The sequence below is a fragment of the Pezoporus flaviventris genome, unplaced genomic scaffold, assembly GCF_033815535.1.
Source record: "Pezoporus flaviventris isolate CSIRO_AGI_PZ_B2104156 unplaced genomic scaffold, CSIRO_AGI_Pfla_v1 ptg000225l, whole genome shotgun sequence".
NCBI lineage: Eukaryota > Metazoa > Chordata > Aves > Psittaciformes > Psittacidae > Pezoporus > Pezoporus flaviventris.
The window spans coordinates 120,102-134,315 of record NW_026892773.1 but is presented as its reverse complement, the minus strand read 5'-3'; the positions used below and the strand labels follow the sequence as shown (position 1 = coordinate 134,315).

General features: G+C 55.1%; 2 protein-coding genes across 3 annotated transcripts; both read left to right on the top strand.

Moving 5' to 3' along the window:
- The first annotated feature begins 453 nt into the window (after nt 1-453).
- TCHH (trichohyalin) lies at nt 454-6,408 on the top strand. The gene is made up of 3 exons (XM_061442424.1): nt 454-591; nt 1,077-6,353; nt 6,397-6,408. The coding sequence occupies exons 1-3, from the start codon at nt 454-456 to the stop codon at nt 6,406-6,408; spliced, it is 5,427 nt and encodes a 1,808-aa protein (XP_061298408.1).
- A 5,764-nt stretch (nt 6,409-12,172) lies between these two features.
- On the top strand, nt 12,173-13,915 carry S100A11 (S100 calcium binding protein A11). Of its 2 annotated transcripts, none has more exons than XM_061442461.1 (3): nt 12,173-12,355; nt 13,365-13,505; nt 13,701-13,915. In XM_061442461.1, the coding sequence occupies exons 1-3, from the start codon at nt 12,353-12,355 to the stop codon at nt 13,851-13,853; spliced, it is 297 nt and encodes a 98-aa protein (XP_061298445.1). In that variant the 5' UTR covers nt 12,173-12,352; the 3' UTR covers nt 13,854-13,915. The 2 variants fall into 2 exon arrangements, with proteins under 2 accessions (XP_061298445.1, XP_061298446.1); XM_061442462.1 differs by having other exon boundaries at nt 12,177-12,355; nt 13,368-13,505.
- Nucleotides 13,916-14,214: the final 299 nt, after the last annotated feature.

The following is a 14,214-nucleotide window of genomic DNA, read 5'->3' as shown; positions in this document are numbered from 1 at the left end:
AAGCTGCTTCAAAGAAGCCATTGTAGCTCAGTACCAGGCAGAGACAGCAGCATGGACCCTGGAAAAACGAGTAGCTGGTATAGCCCCATGGGTGCAGGCAGATTCTTGGGGCATCTCTTGAGTCACCATGCCCAGTTCCCTCCCTGCGATCCATAAATGCAGGTATCCTGCCATCCCCTATCAAACGTCATTCAAGTACGTTAGTATGCACTTGGAAGACACTCCCCATCCCACTAAAACCCCATAGCATTTGGATTTCTTCCCAGTGCCCTGGTGAAACAGAGCTCACCGTGGCATAGGAGCAGACACACGGGTCATGGCACCTAGCATCCCGTTAACGCACACAGCCTGACCGCAGCAATTCTCCTTCCTCTTTCCATGCTCAGAGGCAAACAAATCACAAATCCTTAGGCCTGTTCCTTTTCTTGCAGGCTTGCTTGAATCTGCAGGAAGATGTCTCGCTTCTTAGACGGCATTTCCACCATCATCAGCCTCTTTCACAAATATGCAAAGGAAGATGGAGACTGCTCCAACCTCAGCCACAGGAAGATGCAAGAGTTCATCCAGAGGGAGTTTGCAGATGTCATAGCTGTGAGTGCTGCTGCAAGGGGGAGGGCTTGAGGCCCAGACTGGAGTGCAGGGACTACAAAAATCTCCTGGAGAGGAGGTTATTCTTACGATGGTGGGATTGGAAGGCTTTCAGCAAAGGGGAGCAGCAGTTATGTTCCTTTGCACTGACTGCTTTGACAGATCCTCCAACTCATTTTTTCCATAAGACAATGTGCAAAAGCTGGAGGATGAGCCATGGGGAAGTGTGCTTTTCTTTCAAAGGTAGGAAGGAAATGGATCCAGTAGAGGGATTCAGTATGTGCCCAAAGACAGCTGGGCAGCTGCAGCCAGGGGACAACCAGGAAAATGGAGAACAAAGGCATGGAACTGCTGATGAACTATAGAAGTGAAGCTATGTAAGATGGAAGGAGAAAAGATTGCAGTTGTCCCTGTCTTTGCATTTCCCTGACAAAGAGCAGGAAACCTAAACACCCTTTTTTGTTCCCCTGTGTGTTTTTTCCCTGCAGAAGCCACGTGACCCTCAGACAGTTGACAAGATTCTGCAGTTTCTGGAGTGGGATGGTGATGGGCATATTGATTTTAATGAATTCCTGCTTTTGGTGTTCAGAGTGGCTAAAGCCTGCTACTGGTTCCAGCCGAAGGGACCATACCTTCTGCAAAGAACAAAGCTGACATCCAGTGGCAAGTTGCACCAAGAGCCTGAAATTAAGAACAGAGGGAGCAGTCGACAGCTCCAGGAGGAGGAAGAACAAATCTGTGAGAATAATGACCATCCCCTCTGTGAACCCGAACTGCAACGAGACACCAGAGCCAATGAGCTTGAAACACTAGAGGAAATGGGGAGTTACCAACAACGTAACACACAAAGCGTAAATGATGCAATACGAAGCAGTGAGCGAAGGGAGCCAATCCCTCAGGTGTATGAAGAACAAAGCCGAGAGCCATGCGACCAACGGAACAGCCAGAGAAGACGTCAGCCACCAGAGCCGAACAGACGAGGAGATGTACAACTCCGCAAGCACAGAAGCTTGGAAGCACAGGAGCCCAGGCTGCGGAGAGGTGAGAGGAAATATCAAGAGGGGCCACAGCAAGACCAACTGGCAGACATAAGGAGTCGCAGCCAGGGCTATGAAACAAGACCACTGCAAAACCGGTGGGGTAGCCGTCAGCCACATGAGCCAGTAGGACCAGCAAAGGATGACAGAAACCAGCGGCCACAAGAAGCAGATAGAGGAAGTGACAATCAGCCACGTAAACCTGAATTACTCACAGAAGAGAGAAGCCGCTACCACCTACGTGAGCTGGAACAAAGAGCACTTGAAGAGAAGAGCAACAAGCTACGTGAGCCTGAATGCCTGGATTCGAGAGTCCCGCATCAGTCATACATAAAGGAACCACTAGAAATTGACCTCAGGTACTGTGAGACCTGTGAGCTAGAAAGACGTATCGATGAACAACGTACAAATGAGGAACATAACCTTGAACATGTGGAAAGTGAGCGTGAAAACCATGAGCTTAAGGAGTGGGAAGAAAGAGATGATACAAGGAGGAAAGATAGAGAACAGGAAAGGAGGACTGATACAGAAAGGGAGCGGGACATCAAGGTCTATGAGGGCCACAGCCGAAAGACACGTGAAAGGGAAGAGCAAAGTGCCAAAACCAACCGAAGGGAGAGACGCGAAAGGCGTGACATTGTAGCACGTGAGGCTGAAATTGATGGAAGGAGGCAATGCGACCTTGTGAGGCTTGAGAGGACACGAGAGGCTGATGTAGTGGCAGCAGAAGCTGACGTGAAGACCCATCGCGTGTCCCGGGAATTGGAGCCCCGTGAGGAGCTCAAAAGAAGGGAGCGTGACCTGGAGCGTTTTGATGCAGAGGAAGAGAGAAGAATTTGCCTGGAAAGAGAGAGAGAGGAGCCTCTGCGAGAGAGAAGGGTCGAGCATCAACGGGAGCTCGATCTGGAGGTCATTGGGCGTCGACGCCGCCAGGCACATGAAAGGGAAGAGCGAGGTGCCACCATCAACCAGAGAGAGACACGTGAGAGACATGACTTTGAAGCACGTGAGGCTGAAATCGATGGAAGGAGGCAACGCGACCTTGTGAGGCTTGAGAGGACACGAGAGACGGATGTATTGGCTGCAGAAGCTGATGTGAAGATCCATCGCGCGTCCCGGGAACTGGAGCCCCGTGAAAGAGTCGATAGAAGGGAGCGTGATTTTGAGCGTTTGGATGCAGAGGAAGAGAGAAGAATTTGCCTGGAAACAGAGAGAGAGGAGCCTCTGCGAGAGAGAAGGGTCGAGCGACAGCGGGAGCTCGATCTGGAGGTCATTGAGCGTCGACGCCACCAGGCACTTGAAAGGGAAGAGCGAGTTGCCACCATCAACCAGAGAGAGACACGTGAGAGACATGACTTTGAAGCACGAGAGGCTGAAATCGATGGAAGGAGGCAACTCGACCTTGTGAGGCTTGAGAGGACACGAGAGACGGATGTAGTGGCTGCAGAAGCTGAGGTGAAGATCCATCCCGTGTCCCGCGAACTGGAGCCCCGAGAGCAGGCTGAAAGAAGGGAGCGTGACCTGGAGCGTTTGGTTGCAGAGGAGGAGAGAAGAATTTGCCTGGAAAGAGAGAGAGAGGAGCCTCTGCAAGAGAGAAGGGTCGAGCGACAGCAGGTGCTGGATCTGGAGGTCATTGAGCGTCGACGCCGCCAGACCCTTGAAAGGGAAGAGCGAGGTACAACAACCGACCAACAAGAGAGACGAGTGAGACGTGACTTTGAAGAACACGAGGCTGAAATTGATGGAAGGAGGCAACGCGACCTTGTGAGGCTTGAGAGGACACGAGAGACGGATGTATTGGCAGCAGAAGCTGACGTGAAGATCCATCGCGTGTCCCGGGAACTGGAGCCTCGTGAGGAGCTCAAAAGAAGGGAGCGTGACCGGGAGCTTTTTGATGCAGAAGAAGAGAGGAAGGTTTTTCGGGAAAGAGAGGTTGAAGAGGCAGCGAGGGAGAGAAGATTCGAGCGCCAACGTGAGCTGGATATTGTGAGGCTTGAGAGGACACGTGAAGAAGATATAGTGGCTGCAGAAGCTGACGTGAAGATCCATCCCGTGTCCCGCAAACTGAAGCCCCGAGAGCAGGTTGAAAGAAGGGAGCGTGACCTGGAGCGTTTTGATGCAGAGGAAGAGAGAAGAATTTGCCTGGAAAGAGAGAGAGAGGAGCCTCTGCGAGAGAGAAGGTTCGAGCACCAACGGGAGCTGGATCTGGAGGTCATTGAGCGTCGACGCCGCCAGGCACGTGAAAGGGAAGAGCGAGGTGCCATCATCAACCAGACAGAGAGAAGTGAAAGACATGACTTTGAAGAACGTGAGGCTGAAGTCAGCGGAAGGAGGCAACGAGAACTTGTGAGGCTGGAGAGGACACGAGAGGCTGATGCAGTGGCAGCAGAAGCTGATGTGAAGATCCATCGTGTGTCCCGAGAACTGGAGCCCCGTGAGGAGCTCAAAAGGAGGGAGCATGACCTGGAGCTGTTGAATGCAGAAGAAGAGAGGAAGGTTTTTCGGGAAAGAGAGGTTGAAGAGGCCGCAAGGGAGAGAAGACTCAAGCGCCAAGGCGAGCTGGACCTTGTGAGGCTTGAGAGGACACGAGAAGAAGAAGTACTGGCAGCAGAAGCTGACGTGAAGATCCATCGCGTGTCCCGGGAACTGGAGCCCCGTGAGGAGCTCGAAAGAAGGGAGCGTGACCTGGAGCGGTTGAGTGCAGAGGAGGAGAGAAGAATTTACCTGGAAAGAGAGAGAGAGGAGCCTCTGCAAGAGAGAAGGGTCGAGCACCAACGGGAGCTCGATCTGGAGGTCAGTGAGCATCAACGCCGCCAGGCACGTGAAAGGGAAGAGCGAGGTACAAAAACCAGCCAACGACAGAGAGGCGAGAGACCTGACTTTGAAGCACGAGAGGCTGAAATCAATGGAAGGAGGCAACGCGACCTTGTGAGGCTTGAGAGGACACGAGAGACGGATGTAGTGGCAGCAGAAGCTGATGTGAAGATACATCGCGTGTCCAGGGAACTGGAGCCCCGAGAGCAGGTTGAAAGAAGGCAGCGTGAATTGGAACGTTTTGATGCAGAGGAAGAGAGAAGAATTTGCCTGGAAAGAGAGAGAGAGGAGCCTCTGCGAGACAGAAGGGTCGAGCGACAACGGGAGCTGGATCTGGAGGTCAGTGAGCGTCGACGCAGCCAGACCCTTGAAAGGGAAGAGCGAGGTACAAAAACCAGCCAACGGGAGAGACAAGTGAGACGTGACTTTGAAGAACATGAGGCTGAAACCGATGGAAGGAGGCAACGCGACCTTGTGAGGCTTGAGAGGACACGAGAGACAGATGTAGTGGCTGCAGAAGCTGATGTGAAGATCCATCGCGTGTCCCGGGAACTGGAGCCCCGTGAGGAGCTCGAAAGAAGGGAGCGTGACCTGGAGCGTTTTGATGCAGAGGAAGAGAGAAGAATTTGCCTGGAAAGAGAGAGAGAGGAGCCTCTGCGAGAGAGAAAGGTCGAGCACCAGCGGGAGCTGGATCTGGAGGTCATTGAGCGTCGACGCCGCCAGGCACTTGAAAGGGAAGAGCGAGGTACAAAAACCAGCCAACGAGAGAGACAAGTGAGACGTGACTTTGAAGAACATGAGGCTGAAATCGATGGAAGGAGGCAACGCGACCTTGTGAGGCTTGAGAGGACACGAGAGGCTGATGCAGTGGCTGCAGAAGCTGACGTGAAGATCCATCGCGTGTCCCGGGAACTGGAGCCCCATGAAAGAGTCGATAGAAGGGAGCGTGATTTTGAGCGTTTTGATGCAGAGGAAGAGAGAAGAATTTACCTGGAAAGAGAGAGGGAGGAGCCACTGAGAGAGAGAAGGTTTGAGCACCAACGGGAGCTCGATCTGGAGGTCATTGAGCGTCGACGACGCCAGGCACGTGAAAGGGAAGAGCGAGGTGCCACCATCAACCAGAGAGAGACATGTGAGAGACGTGACTTTGAAGCACGTGAGGCTGAAATCGATGGAAGGAGGCAACGCGACCTTGTGAGGCTTGAGAGGACACGAGAGACGGATGTATTGGCTGCAGAAGCTGATGTGAAGATCCATCGTGTGTCCCGGGAACTGGAGCCCCGTGAGGAGCTCGAAAGAAGGGAGCGTGACCTGAAGCGTTTGGATGCAGAGGAAGAGAGAAGAATTTGCTTGGAAAGAGAGCGGGAGGAGCCACTGAGAGAGAGAAGGGTCAAGCGACAACAGGAGCTCGATCTGGAGGTCACTGAGCGTCAACGCCGCCAGGCACGTGAAAGGGAAGAGCGAGGTGCCATCATCAACCAGACAGAGAGACGTGAGAGACGTGACTTTGAAGAGCGTGAGGCTGAAGTCAGCAGAAGGAGGCAACGTGACCTTGTGAGGCTTGAGAGGACACGAGAGGCCGATGTAGTGGCAGCAGAAGCTGATGTGAAGATCCATCGCGTGTCCCGCGAACTGGAGCCCCGTGAGGAGCTCGAAAGAAGGGAGCGTGACCTGGAGCGTTTGGATGCAGAGGAAGAGAGAAGAATTTACCTGGAAAGAGAGAGCGAGGAGCCACTGAGAGAGAGAAGGTTTGAGCACCAACGGGAGCTCGATCTGGAGGTCATTGAGCGTCGACGCCGCCAGGCACTTGAAAGGGAAGAGCGAGGTACAAAAACCAGCCAACGAGAGAGACGAGTGAGACGTGACTTTGAAGAACATGAGGCTGAAATCGATGGAAGGAGGCAACGCGACCTTGTGAGGCTTGAGAGGACACGAGAGACGGATGTAGTGGCTGCAGAAGCCGATGTGAAGATACATCGCGTGTCCCGGGAACTGGAGCCCCGAGAGCAGGTTGAAAGAAGGCAGCGTGAATTGGAACGTTTTGATGCAGAGGAAGAGAGAAGAATTTGCCTGGAAAGAGAGAGAGAGGAGCCTCTGCGAGACAGAAGGGTCGAGCGACAACGGGAGCTGGATCTGGAGGTCAGTGAGCGTCGACGCCGCCAGACCCTTGAAAGGGAAGAGCGAGGTACAAAAACCAGCCAACGAGAGAGACGAGTGAGACGTGACTTTGAAGAACATGAGGCTGAAACCGATGGAAGGAGGCAACGCGACCTTGTGAGGCTTGAGAGGACACGAGAGACAGATGTAGTGGCTGCAGAAGCTGAGGTGAAGATCCATCGCGTGTCCCGGGAACTGGAGCCCCGTGAGGAGCTCGAAAGAAGGGAGCGTGACCTGGAGCGTTTTGATGCAGAGGAAGAGAGAAGAATTTACCTGGAAAGAGAGAGAGGGGAGCCTCTGCGAGAGAGAAAGGTCGAGCACCAGCGGGAGCTGGATCTGGAGATCATTGAGCGTCGACGCCGCCAGGCACTTGAAAGGGAAGAGCGAGGTACAAAAACCAGCCAACGAGAGAGACAAGTGAGACGTGACTTTGAAGAACATGAGGCTGAAATCGATGGAAGGAGGCAACGCGACCTTGTGAGGCTTGAGAGGACACGAGAGACGGATGTATTGGCAGCAGAAGCTGATGTGAAGATCCATCGCGTGTCCCGGGAACTGGAGTCCCGAGAGCAGGTTGAAAGAAGGGAGCGTGATTTTGAGCGTTTTGATGCAGAGGAAGAGAGAAGAATTTGCCTGGCAACAGAGAGACAGGAGCCTCTGCGAGAGAGAAGGGTCGATCATCAACGGGAGCTGGATCTGGGGGTCATTGAGCGTCGACGCCGCCAGGCACGTGAAAGGGAAGAGCGAGGTGCCATCATCAACCAGACAGAGAGACGTGAGAGACGTGACTTTGAAGAACATGAGTCTGAAATTGATGGAAGGAGGCAACGCGACCTTGTGAGGCTTGAGAGGACACGAGAGGCTGATGCAGTGGCTGCAGAAGCTGACGTGAAGATCCATCGCATGTCCCGGGAACTGGAGCCCCGTGAAAGAGTCGATAGAAGGGAGCGTGATTTTGAGCGTTTTGATGCAGAGGAAGAGAGAAGAATTTGCTTGGAAAGAGAGAGGGAGGAGCCACTGAGAGAGAGAAGGTTTGAGCACCAACGGGAGCTCGATCTGGAGGTCATTGAGCGTCGACGCCGCCAGGCACGTGAAAGGGAAGAGCGAGGTGCCACCATCAACCAGACAGAGAGACGTGAGAGACGTGACTTTGAAGAACGTGAGGCTGAAGTCAGCAGAAGGAGGCAACGTGACCTTGTGAGGCTTGAGAGGACACGAGAGGCCGATGTAGTGGCAGCAGAAGCTGATGTGAAGATCCATCGCGTGTCCCGCGAACTGGAGCCCCGTGAGGAGCTCGAAAGAAGGGAGCGTGACCTGGAGCGTTTGGATGCAGAGGAAGAGAGAAGAATTTACCTGGAAAGAGAGAGGGAGGAGCCACTGAGAGAGAGAAGGTTTGAGCACCAACGGGAGCTCGATCTGGAGGTCATTGAGCGTCGACGCCGCCAGGCACATGAAAGGGAAGAGCGAGGTACAAAAACCAGCCAACGAGAGAGACAAGTGAGACGTGACTTTGAAGCACGTGAGGCTGAAATCGATGGAAGGAGGCAACGCGACCTTGTGAGGCTTGAGAGGGCACGAGAGACGGATGTATTGGCAGCAGAAGCTGATGTGAAGATACATCGCGTGTCCCGGGAACTGGAGCCCCGTGAGGAGCTCGAAAGAAGGGAGCGTGACCTGAAGCGTTTGGATGCAGAGGAAGAGAGAAGAATTTGCTTGGAAAGAGAGAGGGAAGAGCCTCTGCGAGACAGAAGGGTCGAGCGACAACAGGAGCTCGATCTGGATGTCATTGAGCGTCGACGCCGCCAGGCACGTGAAAGGGAAGAGCGAGGTGCCATCATCAACCAGACAGAGAGACGTGAGAGACGTGACTTTGAAGAACATGAGGCTGAAGTCAGCAGAAGGAGGCAACGAGAACTTGTGAGGCTTGAGAGGACACGAGAGGCCGATGTAGTGGCAGCAGAAGCTGATGTGAAGATCCATCGAGTGTCCCGCGAACTGGAGCCCCGTGAGGAGCTCGAAAGAAGGGAGCGTGACCTGGAGCGTTTGGATGCAGAGGAAGAGAGAAGAATTTACCTGGAAAGAGAGAGGGAGGAGCCACTGAGAGAGAGAAGGTTTGAGCACCAACGGGAGCTGGATCTGGAGGTCATTGAGCGTCGACGCCGCCAGGCACTTGAAAGCGAAGAGCGAGGTACAAAAACCAGCCAACGAGAGAGACGTGAGAGACGTGACTTTGAAGAACATGAGGCTGAAATCGATGGAAGGAGGCAACGCGACCTTGTGAGGCTTGAGAGGGCACGAGAGACGGATGTATTGGCAGCAGAAGCTGATGTGAAGATCCATCGCGTGTCCCGGGAACTGGAGCCCCGTGACAGAGTCAATAGAAGAGAGCGTGACCTGGAGCGTTTGGATGCAGAGGAGGAGAGAAGAATTTGCCTGGAAAGAGAGAGAGAGGAGCCTCTGCGAGAGAGAAGGGTTGAGCGACAACAGGAGCTCGATCTGGATGTCATTGAGCGTCGACGCCGCCAGGCACGTGAAAGGGAAGAGCGAGGTGCCACCATCAACCAGAGAGAGACATGTGAGAGACGTGATTTTGAAGCACGTGAGGCTGAAATTGATGGAAGGAGGCAACTCGACCTTGTGAGGCTTGAGAGGACACGAGAGACGGATGTAGTGGCTGCAAAAGATGACGTGAAGATCCATCGCGTGTCCCGGGAACTGCAGGCCAGTGGGGATCTGGAAAGGAGGGAGCGTGACCTGGAGCGTCTTGATGCAGAGGAAGAGAGAAGGGTTTACCGGGAAAGAGAGATTGAAGAGCCCGCGGGGGAGAGAAGGGTCAAGCGCCAACGGGAGCTGGACCTTGAGGTCTATGATCGTCGCTACCGCCAGGCACGTGAAAGGGAAGAGCGAGTTGCCACGACCTCAGTACAAACACGTGAGAGGAATCTCTACACAGTTTAACAGGGTGTTCTGAGAGGGTGTCAAGTGGTTTTTCCATGTACCATATTCAGCTTGTAGGTAGGCAGGCAGTTACCGCAGTACCTGAAGCCTCTGCCTTCCTGCATTATGTCTATCCACCTTATTCCCACATTATGTCCAGCTGCCATAATGCAGTACTCATTTTCCTGCTCTAATTGGATTCCTTGGGTCCCTCTATCCTTTATGTCCCTGTTATCTCTTCTACCCTGTGGCGTGACTCTTCTGCAAGGCAAAACCCCTTAAAAACTCCCAATATCTCAATCTCATTGGGGCCTGAAAATCCTCAAGGCTGGGAGAAAAAAAAAAAAACACCACCAAAAGCTAACCCAAAAAATTCTGTAGACTCAGAGCTTTTGGTTGCACCTTTCTGCTCCCCTAACAGCTGAGCAGAGGCTTTGAAGCAGCTGCGTTGTGCTGTGGTTACTGCAGGGTAATGGTGGCGGGTGGGGGGGTCTGCCTTTCTTCTTCACACTGATGTATTGCATGAACAACCAGAATAAATAGCTGATGACTGCACTTACTGACAGCTCTCATCCTTGCATCTCATCTACAAGGGCCTCAGCCTGATGGGGGGGTGGCTCAGTTCAGCTCACACATTCCTCCCCATCCCAGGCATTTAATCCAGGCGGGGGCTGCTGAAAATCCCACCAAATCCCCCCTTCTACGTGTCCAGGAGCCCACAGACCTCTGGCCCTTACCACTGATGTGCATGGTTTCAGGGCCTTCCTGCACACGCTGTGCTCCACGATCCACACAGGGGTGTCCAGGTGCACCCCAACTCTTCAGCCCTCGAAGCATCTTTTTGGCCCTCCTCTGGACTCTCTTGAAGAGCTCCACATCCCTCTTGTGCTGGGGGCTTTTTCTTTCTCTTGAGCAACAGAGAACCAATTCCCTCAGCAGATGGGGCTGCGAATCTGCGAGATGACCAAGACAGAAGCAAGGACAAACCCAGCATCGCTGCATCCTGCTCTTAAAAGCAACCAGGCTGGTAACAGGCCAGGAGGAGCCAAGGCACCATAGCCTGGTTCACCCCAGCAGGCAGCACCCAGGGCAGCCAAAACCACCACCCAGTGACATTCTGAACCCAGTGCTTGGGGCACTGGAAGGATCTGTCCCAGGCAGGGGCAGGCAGATGCATGGGGCGATGCTCTCAGCTGTCATGAGCCTTGGTGGCAAGCATATGGCAGCCCGGATGGGCTGTCTGCAAATGGGGCCAAAGCCCTGACTGCAAACACACACAGAGCAGCAGGAAAGCAAAACCTCTTGAGGTGTGTGTCCCCCATGGAGCCAGGACGGCGCTGGGATTGGCTTGTGCAAAGAGGGAAAGGGCACTCACCTCTCAGAGCAGTTCAGGGTTTATTGCTAAGGGAAGGCAAAGAGGAGTTTGCAAAATGCAGGTGGAAATGCAAACTCCAAGGAGAAGAGGGGCAGCGTTCCTGCCCCCAGCTCCCAGGTTTGGAAAATCCTTTTGATTTACATGGACTGAGCTGTTTCCAGTTTGGGAGGGGTTGGAAGGAGAGGGGGAGGAAGTACTGTTTCCGCCAATACATGGGGAAAAAGAGAGCTTGGGGGCAGGAAATTTGGGCAAGAAAGGAAAACCCATTGCGGAGACTTGTTCCCTGCTTTGCTGCTGCCCGTTGTCCTGCTCGACGCGGAGCTGGGGTCTCCAGCAGGATCCCCCGCAGAGCCCCCGTCCCTGGAAGCGGTCCCAGGGCGCAGCACACACCCCTGCAGCCCTCTGCATCCCTTCCTCTCCTCCGCAGGCTCCCCTTGAAGCGCCTGGGGCCGCACGGCACCGCCCGGGGCAGGGACTCACGGGGAAATCCGGCCTCGGGCGGGCGATTCAGCGTCAGCGAAGGCGTGGAGCTGGGGGTGGTTGTGCAAACACCGCGTATCCCAGCAACTTCCCTGGCTCCCAACGGATGGGGAGCGGCTGGGAAGCCCAGCTCCATGCGCTGGTGCCTGGCAGCCGCCACCCGGAGCTCTTTGGGCACATTACTTGCCTTTGTGGGTGCCTTTCAGGTGCCTCCTGTTCCTCCTCTGTGTCTCCCTGTTTTCAGCCCTCCAGGGTCCCTCACTCCGCAGCAGCACAAGGGTGGCCAGCCCCGCTGAGGAACTCAGCCCAGCGCCACTGGGGATAAATCCATGCTGCAGCCAGCTCCCAGTGCAGCATCCCAACCCTATGGGGCTGCCTTCCCCCCTTTTCCCAGGGTGCCGCAGTGGGGACCGGTCAAAGCTGAAGGGGACAGGCAGCAGATGACACCCAGGGTGGGCAGGGGAACGCTGCCTGCTCCCCGACACCCCATCTGCCTTGGCCGGGCTCTTTGGAAGAGCTTGGGAAGCTCGAATCTCACCACAGCAAGAAGAAATACTGCAGAAACTCCGGGTAACAGCGAGGCAGCCCCAGGGGGGAGCTTAACCTCGAGCCTGTGGATGAAGTGAACGAGTTAGGAATGAACGCGTTGCAAGGGATCAAGGGGTGAAAACGGATAAGGAGGAGGAAAAGGCGAGCGTGAATAACTGTAAGGAATAAAGCTCCTGAAGCAAAGGGACAGAGTCTGAAGGAGGGGCCCAGCACATTCCTGAGCCCGAGCTGGGGACCGCAGGCACGTCCAGATCCGCCGTTAGGGATGACGATTGCCCAACGCAGCCCAAGGGGCTGAGTCAGGGCTGGGAAGGGCGGCGGCTGCGGGGTGAAGCTCAAAACCACCCCGGTTCCTGCTCTGCCACTTCGCGCCGCGGCTGCCACCAGAACCAAGCCCCCTCCTCGCACCGCAGCCATGGTGAGTGCACCGGGAGCCCGGGATGGGGAGGCAGAGCCAGGCCCCCAAGGGCAGGAGGGCGATGGAAAAGGCGCTGTCCCCACAAGAGGCCCCAGAGCTGAAGGCAAGACGGGGCTTGGCACCGGAGAGAGCAGACGGCGCCAAGGGCTGAGCCAAATCTTTGCCAGAGAAAGGGGCCCGGGTAGGGGAAGAGGGTGCAGAGGTTGATAGGGAGGGCAGAGCGTCCCTGCAGGTGTGGGGCACTACGGGGTGGGCATTTGGATTGTTCTCCCCCATCCCCTTCACTCCCCTCTTCTCCTTTTGCCCCCACTGGTACTTCCGCTGCCCATCACCAGACTCGGGGCTGCAGCTCCACTGTCCTGCCCCCCCCTCCCCACCGCCCCAGCACCAAGGGAGCCAAGAGCTGAGGACTTGAGGCTGAGTAAGCTCAGCCCCTGTCACATTCACCAAGCTGAGGCTCAGACCGGGCAGGATGTGGCAGGGAGGCCCCAGGATGCTGAGGTTAGCAGGGAAGGGAAGAGCAGGCTCCCCCCAGCCCCAGAGACTGGAGCCCTGCATCCCCCCCACCTTGCCCTGTCCAACCCTGCTGGAGAAGGAGCCAACTCCGCTTGCATTTTTCTCTCATGACTCAGTCTCTCCTCTGTGCAGACAGGGCAGGGGGAAGAAAAGGGGGGAGGACAGGGTTATCTGTCCAGAAACCCAGCTGCAGCGCATGCAACAAAGCCTAGCAGGTCACTGTGGTTGCAGCATCAGCTTTTCCCAGTCCCGAACCCTCCTCTGCTGGGAGCTGCCATGTCCCCAGGGGATTTTCCATGAACCACTCCCCAATCTTCTGGGTCCTTCCTGCACCGCAGCGCTGGGCCAAGGCAAAAAGAAATGCAGTTGGACAGGTTGGGCATAGGAGACTCCTCCAGGGAAGCAAGTGCAGGAGGCCCCCTCCAGCCCAGCTCCTCCTCTAGAAGGCCCAGAGCTCCCTTCCACACTCACCTGACCCCGCTTCTTGCTCCAGCAGCCCACGGAGACCGAGCGCTGCATCGAGTCCCTGCTCGCCGTCTTCCAGCGGTACGCGGGGCGCGAAGGGGACAACTGCACCCTCTCCAAGAAGGAGTTCCTGGCCTTCATGAACACCGAGCTGGCTGCCTTCACAAAGGTGAGCAAGGCCACGAGAGGCTCCTGTGGCTGCAGCCCCCAGGATGGCAGTTAAGGCCTCCGAGCACCATGGTGGGCAACGGGATGAGCTTGCTCCCACTGGATTCTGCCTCCCTCCACCAAGCCCCGTGCTCTGGCACTGAACAGGTTTGGTGAGGAGCAGACATAAACTCAAACTCTCTTTGGGCTTCTGCAGAACCAGAAGGACCCGGGTGTTGTGGACAGGATGATGAAGAAACTGGACTTGAACAGTGATGGGCAGCTCGACTTCCCCGAGTTCCTGAACCTCATCGGGGGCATTGCAGTGGCCTGCCACGATTCCCTGGTGCTTAACACCCATTCCCGCTAGTCCTGCCTATTAGTGCAGCCCCCTGCTGTGAACATTCCTGGAACAAAACCAATGCAAAGCTGGAAGCATTTTTCATTTTTATGTATAAAATAAAAGGTTTCAAATCCTAGTGGAAGGCATGGTTTTATTTCAGCATCATGAGGAAGGAGAAAGCACTAAGAAAGTAAATCCAGGCACAGAGGGAGCAGGATCTCAGTCCAAGCCTCTGCTGCTTCACTGATGTGAGAACACACATGTTCTCATCCTCATCACTGCCGGAAACTACAGCCTGCCTGGCTCTGGAGCTCCTCCAGCCTGGTAAATGCCACAGGGAAAGGTACAGCAACACAACAGGGTACAACCGCACGAGGTAAATGCAAAG